Source organism: Muntiacus reevesi, chromosome 4 (genome assembly GCF_963930625.1).
Source record: "Muntiacus reevesi chromosome 4, mMunRee1.1, whole genome shotgun sequence".
Lineage (NCBI taxonomy): Eukaryota > Metazoa > Chordata > Mammalia > Artiodactyla > Cervidae > Muntiacus > Muntiacus reevesi.
The window spans coordinates 101,358,209-101,384,778 of record NC_089252.1 but is presented as its reverse complement, the minus strand read 5'-3'; the positions used below and the strand labels follow the sequence as shown (position 1 = coordinate 101,384,778).

General features: G+C 46.5%; 1 protein-coding gene across 4 annotated transcripts in view; it reads left to right on the top strand.

Moving 5' to 3' along the window:
• The window catches only part of FLNB (filamin B), a 136,730-nt gene that overhangs the window by 83,519 nt on the left and 26,641 nt on the right, over positions 1–26,570 (top strand). Inside the window, exons 18-32 of one of the 4 annotated variants that reach the window (XM_065933407.1) lie at positions 22–191; positions 3,466–3,583; positions 5,712–5,974; positions 7,404–8,001; positions 9,039–9,212; positions 10,305–10,467; positions 11,407–11,567; positions 14,974–15,141; positions 16,189–16,281; positions 17,009–17,132; positions 18,408–18,564; positions 19,598–19,787; positions 21,997–22,244; positions 25,318–25,389; positions 26,142–26,244. In XM_065933407.1, the coding sequence (XP_065789479.1) occupies positions 22–191; positions 3,466–3,583; positions 5,712–5,974; positions 7,404–8,001; positions 9,039–9,212; positions 10,305–10,467; positions 11,407–11,567; positions 14,974–15,141; positions 16,189–16,281; positions 17,009–17,132; positions 18,408–18,564; positions 19,598–19,787; positions 21,997–22,244; positions 25,318–25,389; positions 26,142–26,244 (2,802 nt within the window). The remainder of the gene's footprint in view (positions 1–21; positions 192–3,465; positions 3,584–5,711; positions 5,975–7,403; positions 8,002–9,038; positions 9,213–10,304; positions 10,468–11,406; positions 11,568–14,973; positions 15,142–16,188; positions 16,282–17,008; positions 17,133–18,407; positions 18,565–19,597; positions 19,788–21,996; positions 22,245–25,317; positions 25,390–26,141; positions 26,245–26,570) is intronic. The other 3 variants (XM_065933405.1, XM_065933404.1, XM_065933406.1) reach the window with 3 other exon arrangements.

Below are 26,570 nucleotides of genomic sequence, written 5' to 3'. Positions count from 1 at the left end.
CACTTCACTGTCTCCTCCCAGGTGTGGAAAACGGGAAACCCACCCACTTCACTGTCTACACCAAGGGGGCCGGAAAGGCCCCTCTCAACGTGCAGTTCAGCAGCCCAGTCCCTGGCGACGCCGTGAAGGATCTGGATATCATCGATAACTATGACTACTCTCACACCGTTAAATACACACCCACCCAGCAGGTAGGCCCCTGCCTGCCTGGGCTGGGCCACTTTGGACACCAGAAGATAATCTCAGCTCTGATCTGTGCTCCTCTGTGAGAGGAAGAGATTCACCCTTTCCTTGTGAACCTCTCTAGGAACGCAGACCCAAAGCCTGGCTGGTTCCACCGGGTGGGCCTGGAGAATTCCCCAAGGACTGGCAGGAAGCTTGCCATCCCTCCCCACCCCAATTTCCCACCTCCATCTGGGTTTTAGCAGAGAAATGCTGAGCTCTTGAAATTGGACCTAGTGTCTGCTTCTCTCATAGACATTCTCCCCTCCTTACCAGCTGCCTTTGAGTCTTTTATTAGTTACTCAGAGGGAAAGAATTACCACACCTCTGTTTATCCTTGCTGGTTCTTTTGCCTTACCTCACCCTTATTTTACAAGGTGATACAGTGGGGTCTTTCTTAAAGAGCTTTTAGTTCCTCAAACCCGAAGTGGTACTTCAAGCTCTAAATTACTCCCTTTTACAAAATAGAGGAATACAGACAGGATTTTGTCATGCCACATGCTTTGCTGTTCTAGAAAATAAGGGCCTACAAATCTACCTCTCTATATGAATTTATGCTTACTTGTTTAAAATTTTGTTTTGATTCATGCCTATACTTATAGGGTCTGCGGAGCACATACTCCTGTAGAAAAAACTAGATTCTGCTACTTCTGCATAGTGTTTTAAACAGTCATTCCAAACCTCTGAGAATCCTTCATTTTTTAAAACAATTTTTGACAATTATTATTATTTTTTGCCACACCATGTGACATGTGGGATCTTTGTTCCCCAACCAAGGGTTGAACCCACACCCACTGCAGTGGAAGCTTGAACTCTTAGCCACTGGACCCCCAGGGAAGCCCCCCTTCATTCTTGAAGCAGAACCCCGCTGTGTGAGAAATGCCGTTTGTAAGAGAGGAAGGGCTATGTTTTCTGCCAAAGCACTGTTTGAGAAGCATCACTCCTACCCCGGACCTTGTCAGTGAGGACCTGGGTGGAGTGCAGTGGGGCAGAATGAGGGGTACAGTGAGGGTGAGGGAATGGTGTGGGTGTCCCCCTGCGGTGGGGGCTACACATCCTTGGAGATGGAATCTTTTCTGTGAGAACCTCCCTGGCAGTGCGAGGTTCTCTAGGGCAGGTTCTTGTGTGGCCTTTCATCTCCATCTCTGCTTCTTTTAGATCCTGTGTCTATACACCTTTTTGTGTTTCAGCAGAGCTGCTAGAAATTAAGTTGCTGACATCAGGACAGGTTTTGACTTGCACCCCCAGAAAGGACTTTGGAACTACCATTGCCCTGGATGCAACGGGAGAAACCATAGGGAGCCCTATGGTTTCTTTCTGTCCTCTCGAGGGTTCATTATTAGTAATGGTAAAAGGGAAGCTTTCATAGGTGAATGCCATGTTCTCATTAGGACACTCAGTGCTCTGTAGGTCGTTGTTTTCCTGCTGATGCTTATCAGGGCTGGTGGAAGCCTTAGCTCTGGCAACACCAGCTCGATAGCATCTTTGTTTTCAGTTCTCCACATTCCTGAGGAGAAGGTACCTGGCCATGCTCACTGGTCAAGATCACAAGATCATAGGTTCTGCTAAAAACATTCTGAGACTCTTGATCTTGTATCTATAAGCCTTGTTGGGTTTCAGCTGAGCTGCTAGAAAGTAAGTAGCAGATGTCAGGGCAGCCTCAGGTTTTGACTTGCCCCCTCAGAAAGGACTTTCGAACCCAATGCCCTATTAGTACTATATATATGTATATATTTTATTTATGTATTTATTTTTGGCTCTGCTAGGTCTTTGTTGTTTAGTCACAAAGTCATGTTTGACTCTGTGACACTGTAGACTGTATAGCCCGTGAGGGTCCTCTGTCCATGGGATTTCCCAGGCAGGAATATTGGAGTGAGTTGCCATTTCCTTCTCCAGGGGATCTTCCCAACCCAGGGATGGGACCCACGTCTCCTGCATTGGCAGGCAAATTCTTTACCACAGAACCACCAGGGAATCCCTAGTTGTGGCATGCAGGATCCTTATTGCAGCATGACAACTCTTAGTTGAGGCATATGGAAATCTAGTTCCTTGACCAAGGATCAAACCCGGGCCCCTTGCATTGGGAGCACAGTCTTAGCCACTGGACCACCAGGGGAGCCTTGAGATGTGACACTCTTGGGGCAAGGGACCCAGTGGTTTTGTGTAGAATCCATCCTAGAAAGTCAGTACTCTTTCCTTCATAGAGGTGCCTCATTTTTATCTTGGCTTTTCCCTCCTTCTTTATTACAAAAGGAATATAAGAAAATATTCCATAGGTCAAAAGCTACACCCTTTTAAAACTCCATCCGCGACAGCTTTTAGCGGAGGCTGAATTCCAGTGAGCCCTCTGGGGATTCATCCCTCCTTCCCCCTTGCTTCCTCCCCTCCCACATCCTCTTACATGATACCCAGACGTTTGAGGTGAGGACAGCCTTAATCCACTGAGACAGCTGTGGGGTTTCATGGGGCCTTGGTGTGAATGGAGGCACTCAGCCGACCGTGGCCAGAGGAAGCCAGCAGCGAGTGGGCCGGGACTGGCCGTGCCTCCACGGCCGCAGGGCTGCTGGCGGGGGGCCTACTGAACCTACAGGCACAGTCCGCCTTCTCACTGGCAACTCTTCTCTTCTTGACATCCATGTGGGAGTTTCCATACTGTGCAGGGGGTCTTAGAATAGCCCCAGGCTAACTCTTGCAAATTCGTTTTTGCAGTGTAGTGGCCTGAAATCCCAGGCCATGGGAAAGAAAGATTTTGTTCAGTTAGAGGCCCCCAGGCAACCCCTGCCTTGCCCTTGGCCGGGCTGGTCGTGTGTTTGATGTGAAGCCTGTGTGTCAGAGCATCTGGGACTCAGATTTGGGTGCCACAGATATGAGGCATGGCTCTCACACTTAGGACAAGCAACTTCACCTCCCTGAGCTGTGGTTTTACTGCCTGGAAAAATGGTGACCACCTCTTAGCACCATTTTCAGGTGCAATTGAGGAAATGCTTAAAAGCACACCTCAGCAGTGTACTCTTGAAGCTGTCCCTCTTGTTGATAGTTGCTTTTTTTTTTCTTTTTTTGGTCTGATTTCTACATCATTCTTGCCATGAGGCTAAAAAGTTAGATATATCTGAGACGCCTTCTAAATCTGCTGGGGCTATAAACCCTGCATCTCTGGGAAGAATGGAAATCCTGGAAGGCAGGTTGAAACATCAAGTGAGTCTGTTGGTACCCACACGTGTCCTTGGTTCTCTCTTGTTCCAGGGTAACATGCAGGTTCTGGTTACATACGGCGGCGATCCCATCCCTAAAAGCCCATTCACCGTGGGTGTGGCTGCTCCGCTGGATCTGAGCAGGATAAAAATTAATGGACTGGAAAACAGTAAGTGTGTCAAGAGTGGAAGGGGGGACGGGTCACTGAAGAGCAGTCAGAGTCCCTTCAAAGACAGTTCGTAGAGGAGCAAATTCTGCCACATGAGACTCTGAAGTCAGACAGACTCACGATTGAATTAGGGCCGTGCTGTGGAGCAGCTCTGTGATCCTGTCCCTTCACCTCTTCTCCTTTGTTCAGTGGAGGTGGGGGAAGAAGACTCACAGGCCTATTGTGAGAATTAAATGAGCCAGTAATTCAGGAGCTGACTCAGAGGCAGCCCTCAGTGACTGCTGGCCTCACAGGGAAGGTTTTTATGACAAGGAGAATTGGAGGCATACCGCTTTCTGGTAAATGTCTGTTGTACCAACTGTTCTTGACCACTGAATCCACCTTAGGGTCAGCAGTCGAGCGTAAAAACCAATTCCCAGGTGCTCAGAAACCACAACTATGATGCTTCTCCCTATTCCCATCCAGATGTTCCTTTAGTTTGTTAGGGATCTTATTAGTACAAGCTCATTTCACTTAAATGAATGAAGCAACTGGATGAATCAATGATAAAGAGAATAGCATAATAGGGGCACTGATATGCTGCTCGCTCAGCTTCCCAAGTTTAACACATGATCATAGAAGTATTTTTTTATATGTCATATAAAAATGCATGTTTCATCTAAAAACATCACAGACAAGGGTAAAGTCTACTCTAAGCATCACTTCTCCCACTCCCTAGAGTGGACCAAAGTCACCAGTTCGTTCTCTGACCTTCCACATCTTCTTTCGGCATCTGTACATACTTAAGTGCCAACAGAAAGTGTCTAGTAACATTTACTTCGCACTAAAGTTGCCCTGAGATACCCGCATGTCTTCAGCTTCCCTTTTTGCGTCAGTGTATCTTGGAGAACATTCATACCTCTGTCCTTTTGTCAGCGTGACCACAGCCTGGCTGCATGTCAGTGGCATGTGTTTTCCTAGTTTCGGGGTCACGTGGGGCTCCATATACACCCACAGGACAGCATTCTTGTGCTTATGAGGATTTCTCTGGGTTTTGGGGGAACCCTTGATGAGCACCTTCAGGGTGCTGTGACCCAAATGTACGAGTTGTGAGTGAAGGCCAGCTTCCAGATCAGGGGCTCTAAAACAAGAGCTCGATGCTGGCTTTTGTCCCTGGGGAGCAGCCACTGTCTAATCCTTCATGTGTCCCCTTGGTACTTCTTTCTCCAGGACACTGAGGATTTTGACTTCAGACTAGGATGAGAACGAAGCCAATTAGAAAGAGTCTTTGGGATGTGGATCTCTGAGGCCTCTTTGTTTGTGGCTTGACACCATTCATCTCGGCATGCCCTGTATTGCCCAAGTCAGGACTTCCCTGGGTTGTGGTGGGGGCCCTAGGCTCCCAGTGCTTTTGTTTTGATTGAAAATCCCTTCCTTGTTATTATCAAATGGAGCACATGGGTGTTCTGTGGCCCTGCTTTGCAAATACTTTTCAAGTATCGGCACAGTACAGAGAGTCACTTCTCAGGCCTTGCTTCAGTGCCTCTGCGTTGGCCAGCTCTGTGACTTCTGCCTTCTTTGGCTGTAGAATGGAATTTGCTGCCAAGAACCAGTAAATAAAACATTGACTTCTGGGAGTGTTTTGATGCAAAGTTAATAATGAAAGTAGGCAGAGAAGCGACAACAGTATCAGGTTATAACTTACTGCAGATCATGGGGTCAAGTCAATTTAGATCAGTGTCCCAGTTTTGTGGTCTGTGATATATGTACCCCAGACAACTCACTTCACACCCCCGACCCCCAAGCCTCAGTTTCCCTATCTGTTAAATTCTTTGGTTACTAATACATATACTACAGGATTGTGATGAAAATGAAGAGAGATGATATGCTGTCCTCACGCCTGGTATATAAAATACATTCAGTGAATGATGACTATCATTATCATCAGTGATTACTTCATGTTCTTGTACTGGTTATTATCGAGGCTAGAATGCTGATTATTCTTATTCAATCTTGCCTGTCATCCTGAGTCAACCAATGTTTGTTGCAGGAGCTGAGAAAACATTCCGTGTCCAAGGAACCATCTCTGCTCTCAGCAGTGTTTTTCCTACAGGGTCAGCTCATCCTTCTGGCTTGTTTCTCTTTGCAGGAGTCGAAGTTGGGAAGGACCAGGAGTTCGCCGTGGACACCAGGGGAGCAGGAGGCCAGGGGAAGCTGGACGTGACGATCCTAAGCCCCTCGAGGAAGGTCGTGCCGTGTCTGGTGGCCCCCATGGCAGGCCGGGAGGGCAGCACGGCCAAGTTCATCCCGCGGGAGGAAGGGCTGTATGCCGTCGACCTGACCTATGACGGACATCCTGTGCCCGGAAGCCCGTACATGGTGGAGGCCTCGCTGCCGCCTGATCCCACCAAGGTCAGCTTTTCGTTTTTGTTCCAGAACATGTCGTCTCTTGGCAGATGTAACAGTCCTTCTTCGGTTCCGCCTGGTGAAAACCTTCGGAAAATTGTTTTGTGGTCAAAGTCAGTTCTAGGTTTTTCCTGGTAGCCCAGTGGTTAAGACTTACTGCTTCCAATGTAGGGGGTGCAGGTTCAATCCCTGGTCAGGGAACTAAAATGCTCCATGGCCAAAAAAAAAAAGACAATGCCCATAAAATTAAACTGCACTCAAACCGTTACAAAAAAAGAAAACCAGCCCCTACGTCAGTTCTCAGTGACTGATAGTTGCTCTCTCTCCTATAATCCAGTGTGAAGGTCCCATGCGAAGCTGGATCCTAGTCCTGCTCCTTCTCTCTCTCTGGCTGTGAACCTTTGGTGAAGGACTCCTGTCCTTCATTTGTCAGCATCATAACAGGGTGAGGTCAGATGGTGGGTGTGGAAGCCTCAGTCTGGCATCTGGCACATGCAGTGAGCTCATCCTACACAAGCTATTATAATGAAACTTGCCTAATACAAAGAAAAATAGATTCTTCTCATTACCATTTCTTCCTTGTAGCCCTGAATCAAGGGTTCCAAAGTATTTCCAGTGTTCTGAATGGCATGAATCCTATAAAACTGTCTCATTTGTTGAATCGCATGTGAAAGCCCCATCCGCTCCCTCTTTTAAAAGCAGGTTTTTTAAAAAATGTTCTTCTTCTTCTTTTTTTTAATCTGACTTTATTCTTTACAGAAATTTTAGATTCATTGTAATATTGAGAGGGTGGCACAGAGATTCCCCTCGCCCCACGTATAAGAGCTCCCCATGGTCACCATCCTCTCCAGGGTGCTACAACTGTTATAGTGGATGAATCTATGCGAACATCGTTGTCACCTAAAGTCTGTAGTTTATGTTAGGGTTCACTCTTGGGTGTTATATAGTCTATGGGTTTGGACAAATGTATAATGACATGTATTCACCATTACAGTTTAGTTTTTTATTATGTTGAATTTATTGAGGGAGGTGTAGCAGCCAAAGCAACAGTGAAATCCATGAAAGCCATTCAGCGAGTGCTCAGCCAGGGAAACTGGAGTGCGTTGGTTGGACTGGATGTTCGGTGTCCAGCTCCAACACTGGAGGCCAGGCTGGCAGGACAGAGGGGACCACGCCTCTGCCGTGCCCTTCCGCGCTGAGTGAGTTCGCAGTCAGGTCTCCCTTTGGCAGCCCTTTCAGCATCCAGTGAACGGAATATGACAGTAACTTGGCACTGTGGGTGAGCGAGTGAGACACATTAGACCCCAGAGAGAAGGACCACTCCATCCAAGGGCACCTGAGTCCTAAGTGCAGGCTTGGCTGTTGAAAGCAGGGCTTGCTGAGTGGCTCCTACCAGTATAAGGCCGAGTCTGACTTTTATTCTGTGTTCAAACAGGTGAAGGCCCATGGTCCTGGCCTCAGAGGTGGTCTTGTGGGCAGGCCTGCCGAGTTCACCATCGACACCAAAGGAGCTGGAACCGGAGGCCTGGGCCTAACCGTGGAAGGCCCGTGCGAGGCCAAAATCGAGTGCTCGGACAACGGCGACGGGACCTGCTCCGTCTCCTACCTCCCGACGAAGCCCGGGGAGTACTTCGTCAACATCCTCTTCGAAGAAGTCCACATACCTGGCTCTCCCTTCAAAGCCGACATTGAAATGCCCTTCGACCCATCCAAAGTCGTGGCATCCGGCCCAGGCCTCGAGCACGGGAAGGTGGGCGAGGCCGGGCTGCTCAGCGTGGACTGTTCGGAAGCGGGGCCAGGGGCCCTGGGCCTGGAAGCTGTCTCGGACTCAGGGGCGAAAGCCGAGGTCTGCATCGAGAACAACAAAGACGGCACCTACGCGGTGACCTACGTGCCCTTGACGGCCGGCATGTACACGCTGACCATGAGCTACGGCGGGGAGCTGGTGCCGCACTTCCCCGCCAGGGTCAAGGTGGAGCCCGCCGTGGACACCAGCAGCGTCAAAGTCTTTGGGCCTGGAATAGAAGGAAAAGGTGGGTTTCATGAAAAAAAGGAGGAGGCCACCAAAGTCATAGGGGACGCCCCTGCAGCTCAGAATATCGGGGCCGCAAACTCAAAGGTCTGCAGAGATCAGGCCAGGTAGAAGAAAACTCACCTGTGTTCTCTGCATCAGTGAGGGGTAGAGGAGACCAGAGCGAAGGGGTGAGCGCGTGGTGTTTCTGATGCCCAGCCCCGTTTCTTCACAATCCTGGCACTGTCCGCAGATTTGCCTTTTTTCTTTCTGGCAAAGCTAGAGATCTTGATGTTTTTTCTTTTAAATGTGGATACAGAACATATTGCATTTTTGGCACTTACCTGAAAAAGGTTTAAACTGTGCTGCTGGCTGATACCACTCTTGCTGTCTTCACCCTTTGACCTGTCCTGAATCTCATGTTTCTCTCAAGAAGTGGGCAGGTGGTTATGTTGTTACTTGGGGGAGCCTACCCTGGGAGAATCATCTTTTGCCAGGGAGATGGAAGGTAGGGAGGCATTAATATTCTTGATTCTGAGACAAAGAAACTGGTTGTCTTGGCAGTCACTGAAATTAGAATAAAGTGCTGAGAACCATGCCTCTTGGGTTTGCTGCTGAATATGAGGTGTTAGCTACATTCTTTTTTTTTTTTTTTTTTTTCTTTTTGGCCACACCACACATGTAGGATCTTAGTTCCCTGACCAGGGATCCAGCCCAAGCCTCTACCGTGGGAACTCGAAATCTTTTTTTTTTTTTTAATTGGAGGATAATTGCTTTACAATAAGAAGCTCAGACTCTTAATCACTGGACTGCTGACACAGCCTCAGTCCAAGATATTCATTCTTTTTTAAAAATGTTTTTAAAAATTTATTTGTATGGCTGTGCTGGATCTTAGTGGCAGCATGCAGAATGTAAGATCTTTAGTTGTGCCACAAGGGATCTAGTTCCCTGACAAGGGATCGAACCCGGGCCCCTGCATTGGGAGCTCGGGGTCTTAGCCACTGGACCACCAGGGAAGTCCCAGTCGGCGGCATTCTTACCTGTGTGATTGTTCAACAGATGTGTTTCGTGAAGCCACCACCGATTTCACGGTGGACTCGAGACCCCTGACGCAGGTCGGAGGCGACCACATCAAGGCCCACATTGCCAACCCCTCCGGGGCCTCCACGGAGTGTTTCGTCACAGACAATGCTGATGGGACCTACCAGGTGGAATACACGCCCTTTGAGAAGGGTGAGTTGTCTTCTTGGAACATGATTCTTGCTTAGAGCTGTGCTAGACCGCCTCTCCCGGTGACTGGTGCTAAGTCCTGCCCCCTCGGCTTTGCCTGCCTCAGCAGAAGTACGGGCAGTGACTGAGAAAGTGGAAACCTGCCTCCCCAACAGAGCCCTCTGCCCGCTTGGTGCCCAGCGTTTGGCTCTGTTGTGTAGCAACAGTTGGGCTGACTTTAACCTCAGACTCATCTGAGCAGGTTATGGGGTGATGTCATGGCAGGTTGCTCATTTGTGCAATTTCTTAGCATGATTCTTTCTTTTAAAAATTTATTTTTTTTTTTACTGTGCTGGGTCTTCGTTGGTTTCTTTGCGTGGGCTTTCTCTAATTGTGGTGAGCAGGGGCTGCTGTTCTCATTGCAGTGGCTTCATTGTTGAGGAGCATGGGCTCGAGGCCTGTGGGCTTCAGTAGTTGGAGGAGGCAGGCTCAGTAGACTCTAGACCGTGGGCTCAGTAGCGGCACATGGGCTTAATTGCTTCTTGGCATGTGGAATCTTCCCAGACCAGAGATCAAACCCTAGCCCCCAGCATCAGCAGGCAGATTCATAGCCACTGCACCTCTAGGGAAGTCCAGTTTTTTTCTTAATATTAGGAATTATTAAAAATTTTGATAAAGCATAAAAAATAAAAGCACCATATGTCCTTATTCCCTGTATATATAATCCCTGGACATTATGATAAAGATATTTTCAGTCTCTTTTCGTGAATACTTGTCTATTTCATGGCTTTTCTTTGTCTTTTGATTAGTGACTGGGTATTTTGTCATATCAAGATGGTTTGTTTAAGATGACTGTCTTGAAAACAAACTTAGGGATATTTGCTTGGACAGACCTTGTGTGTGTGTTAGGAAATGGGGTTGGTATGTGATTGCCAAGTGAACAAAAGCATAAACAGTTTGTATTTTTTAAACTCAAATCATTACCAGCATTGCTATTTGTTTAACCTATCCTTTCCGAATAGCTTGAGGTAGCACTTAGACTTGAATGCCAGAGTGCTGTTTCCTGCCAACAAGTGGCTCTTGTGCAAGTAAATTTCTCTGTGTTGTGCTGAACAGGCCTCCATGTAGTGGAGGTAACCTACGACGACGTGCCCGTCCCAAATAGTCCCTTTAAAGTGGCTGTGACCGAAGGCTGCCAGCCTTCTCGGGTTCAAGCTCAAGGACCTGGATTGAAGGAGGCTTTCACCAATAAGCCCAACGTCTTCACGGTGGTTACCAGGTAAGCAAAGGCCTGGGATTCGTGTGTTGACTCTGTAAAAGGGGAGTAGCCCTATATTTTAAGTGCTTTCAAAATGTTTTATGGATGTATCATGGTTTCCCAACTTTTTTTTCTTTTGAACTTTTTCTTTTGTGTTGGGGTATAGCTGATTAACAATGTTGTGTTAGTTTTAGGTGAACAACGAAGGGACTCAGCCATACGTATACATGAACCCATTCTCTGCCAAACCTCCTCCTATCCAGGCTTCCGTATTACACTGAACAGAGTTCCGCATGCTATACAATAGGTCCTTGTTGGTTTTCCATTTTCAATATAGCAGTGTGTACGTGATCTTCCCAAACTACCCCTTCCCCCAAGCAGCCCTAAGTTCTTTTTATAAGTGTGAGTCTCTTTCTGTTTTGTAAGTAAGTTCTTACTTACTTATGTTTCCCAACTTTTGAGAGGCTTTTTATTTCATGATTTGTGAGACATCTTCCTCTGTAGAGACTTATATTACAGAGGAAGAGCAGGTATGGTTTTAAAAGTACCAGAAAGCTCTTGATAATAGTCATAAAACTGCTGAGCAAAGCAGGCCTAGATGGAAACTCATTAACTTGATGATTCAGAAATGTAGAGCTGATGTCATAGTTAAATGAAATATTAGAAGTATTCCTATTAAAACTGGTCACAAGTCACATACCTGAATTGTCCTTTCATTCCCAGCCAATGCAATTAGATAAGATAAACAAATGAAGGGTAAGTGTTGGAAAGGAGGGTGAAAGCTGTTTTTATTTATATTACACTGTTGAGAAATTCATATTACACTGTGAGAGGTATCACAGTAGTTGAGTCCAGTTGGCTGAGTGGGGTAGTTTATAGAGGGATTTACATGAATTTTGTCAGTAAGCAGACTGGCATGAACCACTAGTACAACTTGGCCTTATTTCTCACACTTCACAGAGGGGCAGGAATTGGGGGTCTCGGCATAACTGTGGAGGGACCGTCCGAGTCAAAGATAAACTGCAGAGACAACAAAGATGGCAGCTGCAGTGCCGAGTACGTTCCCTTTGCTCCGGGAGATTATGACGTGAATATCACATACGGAGGTGCCCACATTCCTGGTAAGCTGTCCTGAGGGGAACCCAAAGGAGAACTGATTTTTGCATGAAAGCAGGTTTGATTTAGCTTATCTCTCTGAACAGGAAAAAATGTCTCATATTTGCAGTAGCTGTAAAGGGAGAATTTTCCTTCGGGCTGCATTTCCAAGAATATTTCAATTCCCAAGAGGACCAGTAATAGGGCAAAATACATTGGCTTAGAGTTTTGACTGAAAATTTAGTTTTGACTGAACAACATGGTTGTTCACATGTTGAAGGACCTAGATCTTCGAGAAAAGCTGATTCTTTACAAAGTTGAAAATTTCCAGCTTATTTTGTGGTTAGTTCTTACTCAACTTATACACGTCTTGTTTTCTTTCTTCTGTTGACAGTCCTGGTAGCTGATAAAGACACACAAACTCAAATTTTTATACATCAATTTCTATTTAATGATGTAATATGGATACTTACTGTGAAAAATAGGAATAATTTAATAATAATTTCCTGTCCATTACATGGTATTTCTGTATTTCATATTGTGACAACCAAAAACGTCTCCAGATGTTCTCATAAACCCGCTAGGGGACAACATCACCTGTAGTTGAGAACCACTGCTATAAATGATTTAGACATTTTTAAAAATGACTTATATAGTGAAGAGCTCTCTAACTTTCATGCTCCAGCCAAGGAATCTTCATAGATTCTAGTTCTGTTTATTTAATGAAGTGGTTGCCACCCAGCACCCATCCAGAAGGGTAGGTGAGTGTATATGGTGTGGACACAAGATTTTGGGCTCCAAGGTTGCTCTTAGTCAGCTTATCTCAGGTGGCTCTAGAGGTAAAGAACCCATCTGTCAATGCAGGAGAAATTAGAGGTGCAGGTTCAATCCCTGGGCCGGGAAGATCCTGTGGAAGAGGGCATGACAACCCACTCCAGTATTCTTGCCTGGAGAATCCCACGGACAGAGGAACCTGGTGGACTATCATCCATAGTGTCACAAAGAGTTGGACACTACTGAGCGACTTGGCACACCTTGTCTCAGGTGTGGTGAGAGCAGGAGAAACCTTGGGTGGGTCATTTGTTCTGAAGGCCATAAGCCAGGACAGGACTGCAAGGAAGGGGGCAGGCTGAGCGCCCTACATTTGGATTTCTGGAATGACTTCCAGGACGGTGGAATGTCCCCTGACTGCTTGCCGGTTATCATATGCAAACATGCACACACACCCATAATCACTCCTTTTGCATACTGATTGGGAGGGAAGTATTGACATTCAACTCAGATTCATTCTACTCAGATGTTTGTTGAAGCCTTCAATTCAGTTCAGTCGCTCAGTTGTGTCTGACTCTTTGCAAAACCCTATGGACTGAAGCATGCCAAGCTTCCTTGTCCATCACCAACCCCAGAGCTTGCTCAGACTCATGCCCATTGAGTCGGTGATGCCATTGTTGAAGCCTTAATTCATTTAAAATGACATTTCTCCTCAAACTTGTCCTTACAGCTCTTTCAATATAGATTTTTTAATTTCTATAATCACTTGCCAAGGAGAATTCAGCCACGGACAAGACAAAGCTCCTGCCGTTTGTGAGCTTTTTGTCTAGTGTTTACAAAGAGAGCCGGGCTTGAGATAGTACAGAGCCAAGGGGACCTTTTGGAGCTTTGCAAGTGTGCAGTTCTTGGGATGGGAGAGTAGAGCTTTGAGAATGGGTAGATGGCTGTCACCAGGGGGATGACCTGGTGACTCCCACTGGGGAGACGGCAGTGGGGATGAGCATCTCCTGGTTTTGATGGCAACAAAACTGTTTTGACTTTTTTGAGAAGATCTGCTGGATGCCATCAGCTTTGGAATTCCCCTTGCAGAATCGGGTGAGAGGTTTGGCCCCTATGGCTGACTCATGAGCTAGAATTAAATGGCTGAGTTGGTGCATAACAACAGCAAGAGTCCTGATTAGAATTTTCTCATCGGACATAGATGGTGCCTCTTTTTTTTTTTCTTTTTTCTTTTTTTTAGTTTAAAATTTTCAGGCTCTGTTGCCTCCCAGAGCCAAATGCCAACTTCTAGACCCCAGAGTTTTCCCAGACAGAATCATTCAATAAAGCATTGGTTGGTTGTCTTAGTGTCAGGCTTCACAGTGAAAAGAATGCAGAGTTTCTGCCATGAAACATTCAACACCCTGGTTCTAATTTACTTTCATAGGAATTCTGGTTGGTTAAATATTAGTATGGTTTTAGCTGGCGTGACACAAACAAGATATCCGTCTTACCCACAATGGCATATTGGTTTCCTCTGGTGGGCCAGCTGGGGTCTGTTGGTGGTGACTGTTTCCACCACTGGATTGACTAGAATGAGTGCATCAGGAAGAAAGGCCGTTGTGATTGATTGGTCATGTCTGCCTGGATCACAGAGCAGGAGAGTGGCATAAATTGCTTGGTATCCACCACTCTAGATCTGAAGTTACCTTGTTGGTTCTTGGCTACTCCCCTGCTAAGTTCAGACCGCTTCCATGGGAGGCGAACTTGGTGATTGGCTTTAAAGTCTGTTCATTGCCATCGCATTGAATTCCTCAGCTGTATTTAAAATAAAGCTCCTTTTTGTTTCCAGCATGGAGCATGGTGCAAGTCTTTGCCAGGGTCAGCCATTTACTTCACTTAACTGAAAAACCAGATGCCACTGAAGCCTGGCTATTATTAAAAAAAACAAAAAACCAGAGCCTCGGTTCTTTGTGTGGTCTTTGTTATTTACCACCCTTGATTCTACAAAGTACAAATGTTGTGCAGTGCAAAGCAGAGAAACCTCAACTTACATGGCAGTTAACATCATTAACTTTGCCAGGCGTCTCGGGGAGCATGGGGTCTCCTGTAAGAGGTGAATGTCACTCCTTGGTGATGGACTTGACAGCCTGAGGTGTGGTGCTGGGGACACCGCGGGTCCTGTCTCTGGCTGACCTCTGGGGAGGTCTTTCTTGGTCTTCCTTGGTAGAGGAGTCCCTAATGGCTTCTAGCCTAGCTCTTGTTCCTGTATTTAGTGTTTTACTCAAATCTCAACCTCCCTGCCTTTTGCAAGTTTCAGTAGTCTTTTTTTTTTTTAATAAAAAATTATTTTTCTTTATTTGGCTGCACCAGACCTTAGTTGTGGCACAGGCCCGGATTCATTACCTTCAGAGTCTACTGATACTTTCTACACATCCCCAGTCTGTGTTACATATGATGGTATAGTGACTTGTTTACCTAAATCTTAGAGCGCTGTTCAGTACACTGGACCTAGCACCTGGCACCATGTCTGCACATAGTAGGTGCACATGGTTGCACACAGCAAGACAGGAGGTGATACAGTGAGACCCTAAGTGTGGGGCAGCAGGGTGGTTCTGGGTACACACAAGCTCTCCAGTCACTAAGGGGGTTGTACTTAGAATCCCATGACCTCTTTTCTAGGCAGCCCCTTCAGGGTTCCTGTGAAGGATGTTGTGGACCCCAGCAAGGTCAAGATCGTTGGCCCTGGGCTGGGCTCCGGTGTCCGAGCTCGCGTCTTGCAGTCCTTCACGGTGGACAGCAGCAAGGCTGGCCTGGCCCCTCTGGAAGTGAGGGTCATGGGTCCACGAGGTAGGTACACACCCTTCCTTCCTGTCATGCTCTCCTGCCCAGGACAGAGGCAGCCTGATCCAGAGCAGGCTGCTTATGAGTTTAGTCGTGAACTTAAATTTCTTAAATTACTCTGTCGCTCTGTGTGCTAGCTAAACAGTGGGAGTTCATGCTTAAAAAGTAGGCAGGCCTGTTATTTTTCTAGCAGCCTATCTTTCCCCTCATTTAATAATGTAACCCTAAATGTCTTTTTAAAAATTTATGTATATATTTTTTCTGAAGTAGTGACGTGAAGCAAGCAGTATTTGGGCTCTCCCATGTGAAATTATCAGAACTGCATAAGTATGTTTTGGTATTTATGGGTGAGCGGGTGGGTCTGGATTTGGGCAAGTGATGAAGGTGGAGGCATTAACTCTCTTGAGGTGGCCTTGGTGCTCATGTAGGATCACAGTCCAGATTTTTGGAAAGGATCAATACTTAGCCCCCGTGGCACACCGCCGTGTCGTTGTCCCAGCTCCCAAGAGAGGACTCTCTTGGGGAATGGGCTTCCTTGGCAGTTTGACCTGCCCTTTTGCAGCCTGGAAAGCAATTTAGGTTGGGTGTGGCCAGCAGGCCCTTTTGGGACAAGTGTGGGTGTGTGTTGAAATTTACCTTTTTCGGTAGGTAATCGCACTTCCTCTCCCAACATATAAAAATGTGCCGTTCTCTGCCTCATCTCTTGAGTTATCTGGATTTTCCCTCAATGATGTGTTCTTGGCTTCACAGAAGTGGTGAATAAGGGCTTCCTACTTTGAAGAGGAACTTTCTCCTTAATGGGGTTCAGCAGGAGGTTATGCCCTTTGAAGCTCAGTGCAGAAGTGGTTTTGGGGAAATGAAGTCATAGGGCTGGAATTTGATTCCACCGACTTACTGAGCTTCAAGACCTCTGCACATGCGTGTGTGTGTGTGTGGGTGGGTGTGTGTGTGAGAGAGAGAGTGAGGAAGAGGAAGAAAGAAAGAGGGAAAAGCTTTATTTAGACATCTACCTCTATTACAGAGGACACCGAAATAACAGCCTTTTAATTTTAGCTGATCAGAGGATTTCCTGGTCAAGGCGCAGCCCCTTGAAAGCCATTTCAGGGTTCTTTAAACGTGACCGGAAGGGTGACGTTATGGAGACAGGTTTGCATTTTCCCACTGGCTGCTGCTCTGATGTATGGAACCTGAATGTCTCTTGCTGGCCTTGCCTCTGAAATTGCCCTGGGCCTGCCTCATCTACTTCATGAATATGGCATGCTTTGATTAGGCCCCCCTTCCATTGACCCTTTCTTGAGACTCTTGGCTAGAACTGGGATCTAGAATCTACCAACCTAATGCATGCCTTGACTATGATTTAATGTACTCTCACTTGCCCTGTATGCTACACCCAGCATGCTGGCGCCATAGTGGTTTTTGCTCAAAGGTGGATACAAGTCTTGACTGGCTGGCCCGTTGGTTACCTTTTGCGGTTCGGAGTTCTGGATTCTTTGGCCTTCTTTCGGCTGTAGACTGAAATTGCCACATCCCAAGCATGCCTAACCAGCTTGAAAGGATAGCATGTCTGCAGCATGCTCCCTCCAGCAACAAGTGCAGGCAGTCTCCTTAATTATACTCTCGGTCCAACTGAGTGTACTTGAGCCAACAAAAAGCTAAAGGTGTCTCTTAGGGTCATGGTTGCATTTGTGCAACCATGAATTGGCCATCCTGTCTCCTGTGATTTCTTAGACCTCTGATTATGGCCTGCTTGCCTGTGTGTTACTCAGTGGAAACTCATAGCTCTCAGGGATGAATGTACTATTTTTTGAGCTCAGCCCGGGGTGGAGTGAAGGGCAGACCAGGCAGTTCCCACAGCCCTCTCATCTGTTTTCAGGCCTGGTGGAGCCAGTGAACGTGGTGGACAATGGTGATGGTACGCATACAGTGACCTACACGCCATCCCAGGAGGGCCCTTACGTGGTCTCTGTTAAATACGCTGATGAAGAGATCCCGCGTAGGTAAGCTCCTGACCCTCAGAGAAGGGGTCCACGTCAATCTCAAGACCTCCTCTCTCATGATTAACTCTGCTCTGGTGCCCTATCCATCTATTCATCTACCCATGTATCTATCCATCTAGCTATCCTTCTATCCATTCATCTATCCATGTCTCCATCTATCTATCCATCCATCATCCACCCATCCATGTACCCATCTGTGTATCTATCTATATATCCCTCTACCCATCCATTTGTTTATCCATGTATCCATCCATCCACCCATCCAAGTATTCATGCATCCGTCTATCCATCCATCTATCCAAGTATCCATCCATCCATCCATCCATCCATCCATCCACCCATCCAAGTATTCATGCATCCGTCTATCCATCCATCCATCCATCCATCCATCCATCCATCCATCCATCTATCCATGTATCCATCCATCCATCCATCCAGTCAGCATCGCTAAAAACCTGCATGCCCTACACAAGTGTTAAAATATACTAGCCATGGTGTTTGTGTCTCCTCCTTTCTTGGTGCCCCCTTACATTTATTCCTTTCAGCCACCTTTAATGTAAAGATGAGCTGAAATTAAAAAGTGCATTAGTTCATCAAAGTCTTCTTTCTGGTGACTGTGCAACTTGTTTTCTAATCAGGGCAAAGATTTTTTTACTTTTTTGCTAATTGAGAATTTGGTTGACAATAGCAATCTCTAGAGATGTTGTTCGTATTAATACAAGGAATGTTATATAAGCTCTTCATCTCGCAGAACAGTCTACAAAGAATATTTTTCAGCATACTTAAAATTTGAATTTTCACCTATACTCCTAATATACATATTTTACATAAAGCTCTAGCTCCATGGAAATGTATAAATCATAGGTTACATTTGTAATATTATTAATACTTGATTAATAGATTTTGAATCATGTAAAACACACTAAAATATAGAATATAAGAGGACGGGATAATATTGAAAGCATCAGTTTTAATATTTTTTCTTTCCATTTTGGTGACCATTGTGTTAGCAAAACAAAAGTGGGTTACATGTGTTTAACCCCATGTTTGCCAAACTATTATGGATATTAGTTGGTATCCCATGGAATTCAGTAAGGGAAAGCTGATTTGCTATATGATGGTTACATGGTTGTACATTTCTCTGGATTTAAGGCTCTTGAGTCCTAAATGCTTTAGAAATTCCCCATTCAATCCCAGTCTCTGTGTGAGAGAGGTCAGATGTAGCTGGACTGAAGTGTATCTGTACTGACTTGGGATGTGCATATGTCTGTCAAGTCCCTTTAAGGTCAAGGTCCTTCCTACATACGATGCCAGCAAAGTGACCGCCAGCGGCCCTGGCCTCAGTACCTACGGTGTGCCTGCCAGCCTGCCTGTGGAGTTTGCGATCGATGCCAGAGATGCTGGGGAAGGCCTGCTTGCTGTTCAGATAACGGTAATTTTGGGTGATTTTTCTGGAGCCAAACTGCATTAGTAAGATCTAATTTCCCAGTCAGGGATAAGAATCAGATTTTAACAACCAGTTCCAGATCTCACAAAAATGTTTGTCAGATTTCCCCACTGGAGAGTCAGCCATTGTGCAGGGGAACAAACATGCTCGCCTGAGAAATCTAAGGGTTTAACTCTAGGTACCACTTTTTGGTGAATCTCATGTATTTTGCTCCCTATTATAACTGCTCCTAAATTTTAAATTTCTGAGTGTTTAAAATTACTCATTGGATTAGCTAGGACTAAGTTCTGCTGTATATCACAGTAAACCCCTAAATAAAAGTGGCGAAACGCATTCATAGTTCTCTCTTGTTACAGAGGTTTGGAGGCCAGGTAAGTCCCTGGATGCTGTGTGACTTAGGAAAGAAGTAGGCTCCACCTCTCTGCTCCTCTGTTCTAGTGTGTGACTTCTGTCCCTGAGTTCTCCTTTTGAACCTTGAGGCTGCTGGTCTGCTGGCCATCCAACCCACTTGGCAAGCAAGAAGGAGGAGGAGAGGCAGAAGGGACTTTCCAACACAATCAGCTCTCTTAAGCAGCCCAATTAGAAGTCCCTCCAAAGACTTCCACCCTCTTCTCGTGTGCGGGACGTTTGTCACGAGTCATGGCTGTACTTAGTGGCCAAGGATACTAGGAAGTGGCGTCTCATGTTCTGGGAACAGCACACCTAGCTAAGAATTAGAATCCTGTTGGTAAACAGAGAAGGGGGAGTGGAGGTGCTGGTGTGGATGCAGGAGCCTCTGCCCCCTTGCCTCCTTACATTTCAGTGGGTTTGGAGATAGAACTATTTGTTCCTTTGACAGAAAAATCACTAAAATTAGCCATGTCCATCACAGATCTGTGACCCTCTGCTTTCCACCACTCGCAAAATGTGTTAAACCAGAAATTCTTTCCCCACATTAATTAATTAGCAAAATGTGTCAAGGTTTTTCTTGAATGATTAGATGACAACATCCTAAATAGCATTTCTCTATGATCCACAGGACCAAGAGGGGAAACCCAAAAGAGCCATTGTCCACGATAATAAAGATGGCACGTATGCTGTCACTTACATCCCGGACAAGACTGGACGGTATATGATTGGGGTCACCTACGGCGGGGATGACATCCCATTGTCTCCCTACCGCATCCGGGCCACACAGACGGGTGATGCCAGCAAGTGCCTGGCCACGGGTGAGTGCAGCTCAAGGACTTTGACATCACAAAGCCAGCACAGGCCATCTCATCACTCTGTGATCCGGGCAAGATGCTCAGCTTCTCTCAGCCTCAGTCAGACTTAGACGGAAGGCCTTTCTGGAAAACATTTAAGTTCATGAAGTTCTTCCAAGGATCAGAGACTTTCACAGGGCTATTACAGAGAGATCAGATGAGGTCAGACGTGAGAAGTGATTAGCACAGTGCCTGGCACATGGAAACTATTATAATTACTTTCAAAGTGGGTGATTTGTTGAGATTTCAGCTGTGATGGTAGCTCCCATAAAAAACATCAAATGTATGCCTTTCATGAGTAGATTGTTTAGTCTTAGAGATTTACTCGAGCATTTCAGGCCAGCACTAGAGAAACCCATTAGAGGACCTGGCTTTTTCCTCAATACTCAGGACTTATGCTTGAGTTTCTCGGGAATTTTCTAGGCATATTTGAGTATCATAGTTCCTTCCATTTCTAAGACACAGCCATTTCAATATCATGAGCAACTCTGATGATGCTTCAAGCAGATTTCAAACCATAAATCTCCATCTCTGAAAGGAAACAGATTTGCTTCTCTTTAAAGAAAACTTTACAGAAGTCTACCCTGGATGTTTCCTATTTCTCTCATCTTATTCTGAATGGAGAAATGCTTCTTGCTTTTAGGTTGTAAAAGCCAAACCTTTGGCAAGGTTATAAATTGTTCATATTGGCTCAACACCCACCACAAAATTGAGAAATTCTGTAACATTGACCAGTCTGCCCCCTCTTAGGTCTATGCTGTTCCAGGGACAGCTGGATTGCGTTTTGGTAACCTGTTGTTGTTCAGTTGCTAAATTGTGTCCGACTCTTTTTGACCCCATGGACTGCAGATGCCAGGCTTCTCTGTCCTTCACTGTCTCCTGGAGTTTGTGCAAACTCATGTCCATTGAGTCGGTGATCCCATCCAACCATCTCACCCTCTGTCGTCCCCTTCTCCTCCTGCCCTCAATCTTTCCCAGCATCAGGGTCTTTTCTATCGCGTTGGCCCTTTGCATCAGGTGGCCAAAGTATTGGAGCTTCAACTTTAGCATCAGTTCTTCCAATGAATATTCAGGATTGATTTCCCTTAGGATTGCCTTGTTTGATTATGCTGATTAAGGGACTCTGAAGAGGTGAGGACTTCCTCTTGGCTTTCCAGGCTCTTCTGCCTCCCCCAGCTGAGGCAGGAGACTGCTCAGCCTGGGGTCTCATTTGGCCCCTCCTCTTAGCCTGTCATTCAGGGCCAGACTGTCACCTTCCCCCCACTGCTCACTGTCTCCGGTGCTTATCACTCCCTGCTGCTCTCACACACTTTGGTTTCTTTTTCCAGGGTCCCTTCAGTTCACACTTTTTGCACTCCCTGGTCTGTGGATCATCAGTAAAGGGGTGCCATAGATGAGGGGAGGCAGACACTGGTCATCATTTGGAGGCAAAGGTTGTGATTCTTCCTTAACTTAGAGTGCCCATCCTTCAGAATTCCCCTTTCTCAGGAATGCCTCTGTTGATGGGGCAACCCTGGGATGTATCTTTGAACTTTCACCTAGATGTGCTGTGTAGGATGCTTCTCTGAAGAACAATCATTGACTGCTTTTTGTTGTTGCACCATGCTGTTCTTGGGGTCTTAGTTCCCCAAACAGGGATGGAACCCACGTCCCGGGCAGTGAAAATGAGGAATCCTAACCATTGGACTACTAGGGAATCCCTGGTTATTATCATTATTATTATTTTTTGTGACTTAGTCCTCCCTCGATGTTTCCACTGCAGACTGAACTGTCATTCTTAGTGTCCAGCCTGCCTCCATCTGCCCAGTTAGATTTTGAGCATCTTGAGAGCTGAGACTCTGGTGTGCTCCCCTTTGTATGTATCTGGCACTTAAATGCCCAAGATGTGTCAGCCTTCATCCCCATACCCTGGAATGCCAGTAAAGTGGGTTTAACAAACGGTTGTCACTCAGAACTCACAGATGCTCCTTATTTAGTTAATAAGTGATGGATAGAATGCTCCCTGGAGAAACATCTTCCCTGGGGCATTTCTAGGCCATCCCTCTGCACAGCAGCAGCTGAGGGTCTGACGTTCATTCACAGATACAACAAACGTGTGCAGTTTGTTCTTGGGCCTCTAGGGCAGATGTCTGTGGTCGAAGCTCCCATACTTTCCTCCTAAACTTTTCTCCAGGGCCTGGAATCGCCTCTACTGTGAAAACCGGCGAGGAAGTGGGCTTTGTGGTCGATGCCAAGACCGCCGGGAAGGGCAAAGTGACCTGCACAGTTTTGACCCCAGACGGCACCGAGGCCGAGGCCGATGTCATCGAGAATGAGGATGGCACCTATGACATCTTCTACACAGCTGCCAAGCCGGGCACCTATGTCATCTATGTGCGCTTTGGTGGCGTTGATATTCCCGACAGTCCCTTCACTGTCATGGTGAGGAAACTGCCTTCTCTAGAGTTTGTAGTTGTTAGCATAGCCAGTAACAGCTGCTGATTGTTAAACCTGGACTGAAACTTCCTGGGCCAGTTTTTTTTTTTTTTTTTCTGTTTAAAAAACTTTTTTTTCCTTAAGCAGTCAGGATCTTGCAATAATCTCTGGAGACCCAAGGATACTTTGTCTCTAAGTGGTTTTAAGGAATCATATTGGCAATCAAAGTATCCATCATGCTACTGGGTCTTAGGCCATGTTCTGGCCTAAGCCCAGTTCAGAAAAATTACACTTTGACCCAAAAAATGTCCGTAAGTAAAACATTACAGTTTTTCCTTCTGCTGGTTCTTCCTCTTCTTCTCCCCCAGAGGAGAGAGGCTCCCATGCTCTTGATATTACAGACTTGTCTCTAGTGTACCAGGACTCAAAGTACCTCCAGTTGTGTTTTGGAAAGATTCAGAACTTTGATGGTAAGAGGGAAATAGCTTGTCTTTTGAAGCTAGGAACATCTGCAATAAAAGGAAGGCATTATGCAAATCCTCTGGGCCAGAGAATGGGTAGACCCTGTAATTTTCAAGTCTGAGTGACATTTAGATCTTCCTTTGATTACTTAGGTTCTTACACCAGGAAAGGGGGTTAGAAACCTTAGGAGAAGTCCTTCATTTCACCCCTAAAACTAAGCATGTTGGCCCTGTTACAAATGCCACATAGGAGCAGGGATCAGGCTGAGTCTGCTGAACTCAGACTGCCCGCTCTGCACTGTCGCTGAGCACTGTCCTCACTGATGTCCTTTGATGTAATGGGAGCAGACCACGAAGTCCACAGACCTCGGTTGGCCTGGCCGCATGCATGGCCTACAAAGCTCCTGCTAATGATTTGACTTTACACAGCAGCAGAGAAGGGCGTGAAGACCATTGCAGCAGCAGGTCACGTCTGTCTCCCACTCTGTAAACAGCTGTACCTTTATTCTTTTCCATAGATGTTTGCTTACCTGTAAACATTGTGCCCGAGACCTGGAGCCCTTTTATGTCTCAAGGATGGAGATACTTGTCAGCGTTTGACACTGTTGACTTGGGAGTGTTTTTCCTCCTTCAGGAGAGAAAGAGATGCAGCTAGAGAGTTTGTGTCCTAATTTACAGAGAAGTCCCAGTTGTAGCTTTAAGGATCTGTTTTAGCCCACAGGAGTTTTTTCTGGTTGGTTAGATTGGGCAGAGGTTGCCATCCTATTAGAGTAATGAGTTGGGGAAAAGAGACCACATTTAGAGGGTGGGAATGAGGAAATCCGGAAGGGCACACCAAGGACCGTTCTAGCAGATGAGTCAGAAACCTGAAGTGGGGGCCACCAAACTCTTTAGGAAAAATGTCCCTTCAGCCCTGGGATGTATACAAAGCAAGACTACTTTGTGTAAATGCTCTTCACCCCTGCCAACGACTGCCAAAGGCAGAAGGGGGTGACACTCAGGGCACACGATTTAGGTCTTCATTCTCTGAACTTCCTCCAGCCTTTCCTGGATGGGGTGACTTTTTGTTAATTGGCCTCTTGTGGGTAGTTTCCCTGCCTTTCCCTACAGGCTTGGGGCCAAATGGACAGGAACATCCTGTCCCAGAAACAAACTTTCTTTGTAGCCAATGTGTGCAGGAGCCCCAGCAGGCTGGCTCATTTAAATACTTCACACAGGTGTGCACAGCAAGGCATGGGTTTTGCAGCTTCTCTGCCTGTTGCCGTTGAGGAGTCATTGATCAGAGGCTATAGCATAGCCATTGAAAGATCTTACCGGCAGAGGTGTCCTGGACTCGCCCCAGTCTGAGATGGTCCGGGAATTGGGGAATAGGGCTGTTTCAAATGTTGAAGTTTACCAAGCTGCCTTTATAAGTGAAGCACCTTTCTGACATGCCAGAATTCACAGGAAAGAGTAAACGTGGACACGGAAGTTTTCCTCCACAAGGGAGGGTTTCTAGTTCTTTTATTTTTATTTATGTTTTGGCTGTACCGTATGGCATGTGGTCTTCGTTCCCTGACCATAGATGGAACCTGTGCCCCATGCAGTGGAAGCATAGAGTCTTAACCGCTGGACCACCAGGGAGGTCTCTCCAGTCCTTTTGTTGTAGTAGAAGAGGGAACTGAGAAGGGGCCGTCCCTTAAGTCTCTGGTTTTGAAAAAATGAATTTATAAAAACTTTTAGAACGTTGACTACTATTGACACATACCAAGTAACAAGAGTCCCCGTTCCCAATCTCATGCTGCAGGGGTGGCCAGTGTTAGGTTTTTTTTAACTTGTACAAGAAGCATATCAGTTTCGGGACTTTCCTGGCGGTCCAGAGGTTAATCCTTCATCCTTCCAATGCAGGGGCCACAGGTTCAACCCCTGGTCAGGAAACTAAGACCCCACATGCCATGTGGCATGGCCAAATTAACAACAACAACAAGAATACATCAGGGACTTCCCTGATGATGCAGTAGTTAAGATGCTGTGCTTCCAGTGCAGGAGCTATGGGTTTGAACCCTGGCCAAGGGATTAAGATCCCTCATACTGCATGGCCAAATAAATAATTTTTTTTTTAATGGCAAAATATTAAAAACAACACACCAGGTTACACCGTGCACATTGCTTTGCATCTTGCTTCCTTCACTCAATGTGCTGTAAATGCCTTTCTATATTAATTGATCAGACACGATCACCTCTTCAGAGTGGCTACACTGGGGTCCACTGTGCACACTTACATAATTTCCTTAACCGACTTCTTTACAGATGGACATTTGGATTGTTTTAGCCTGTCCCAACAATGAATAGCGCCAGTAAAATCCCTTGCATACATCACATACCTATGGACTCTCCTGCTAGTATTTCTATAGTTCTGCTTCCTAGAAGCGGGGTCACGGGTTCAGGGGGCAGGTGGATTTGACATTCAAAGAGAGGAGGCCAGCTGGCTGTCCACAAAGGGAGGGAAGAATATGGGCTCCCGCTGCAGTGAGTGGCTCCCTGCTGGGCAGGATAGATGGGGGTGGAGGGGAGAATCTTCTGAGTAGTGATGTCCCTCCAGTGTGATTCCCAACTAATTTGCATTTGCCACTGACCAGGCCACAGATGGGGAAGTCGCAGCTGTGAAGGAGGCACCGGTAAATGCATGTCCCCCTGGATTCAGGCCCTGGGTACACTTTCGGTTTTTGTTTTTACGTTTTCCCTTTTCCACGTCTGTGTTTACTCACCCTTCATTTTAGAAAAGCTACAGCCTGCTTTTGGGGGATTGCTTAAGCCCTCTGGGTGTCCTGGTCATTGGTTTGTCCCCACTGATCAGCCCATCACCATGGCCCCCGCTTTCTCTCTAATGAGACCCACCCGTGTCATCGTCTGCGCTCCACGAATCGCCCGCCACCATGTCTGTGATCACGCTCGGTGTAGCTGGTCTCCACATTTAAAGAGAAAGACGGACAGCTGTCCTCAGCCCTCCTGCTGACTCTCAAAGCTGCCACTTGCACATCGGGTTTCTGTTGAGGGAAAAAGCCACTGCTGCTCCTTTCTGCCACTTAAAATGCACCTTCTTTTCCAGGCCACCAGCAACTAAACCTTTCCAGGTGGAACCTCTTGGGACTCACAGACATTGCTGTCTCTCACTTTTCCATGTTCCCCGTGGGCGCTGCTGGGAATTTCACAAGCAAACAGCCTAGGGATTTTTAGCAATTGGTCAGCATGACTCCTCCAATCCATCCCTCAGGTGCTGTCCACTCTGGCCCCAGAGCCAGTTAGACAAAGCCCGCAATGCATGGGCAGCCATATCCTTGAATCCTGGCTGGATGAGCTTGCAAAATTCCCAGTTGCTCTGACCCGCCCCCTGCAGCTTCCCCAGCCCACACTGGGGAAGTGTTGCCCACTTTACCCAGTGACCGCTGCTTCCTGTTTCTAGGTAACAGAAGAGGCCTATGTCCCAGTGAGCAACATGAACGGCCTGGGGTTTAAGCCTTTCGACTTGGTCATTCCATTTGCAGTCAGGAAAGGAGAAATCACCGGTAAGCACTTTTGGGAAAGTCCTCTTGTCCTCACTGGCTCTCACTAGCTATCCATACAGTGCTCAGGAGCTGGTTCCATCTGTTCCCCAGACCCGGGGTTCAGAACCCAGCATCCCTGGCTGTAGGGAGTCGGTCCATGAGCCCCTGAGATCACAAAATGTTCTGTGTATTTATGTGTTTTTCTGAAGAGCAGGTTCATTTATAACTTGCATGCTGAAGAAAGGACCAGAAATTGTCTATAGGGGGAGAGCCACTGTGTTGATATCTCTCTTGATTGTCAGCTTCCTCTTCCCCTGCCTCTTCCTGCCTTTTCTTACCCTTCCACT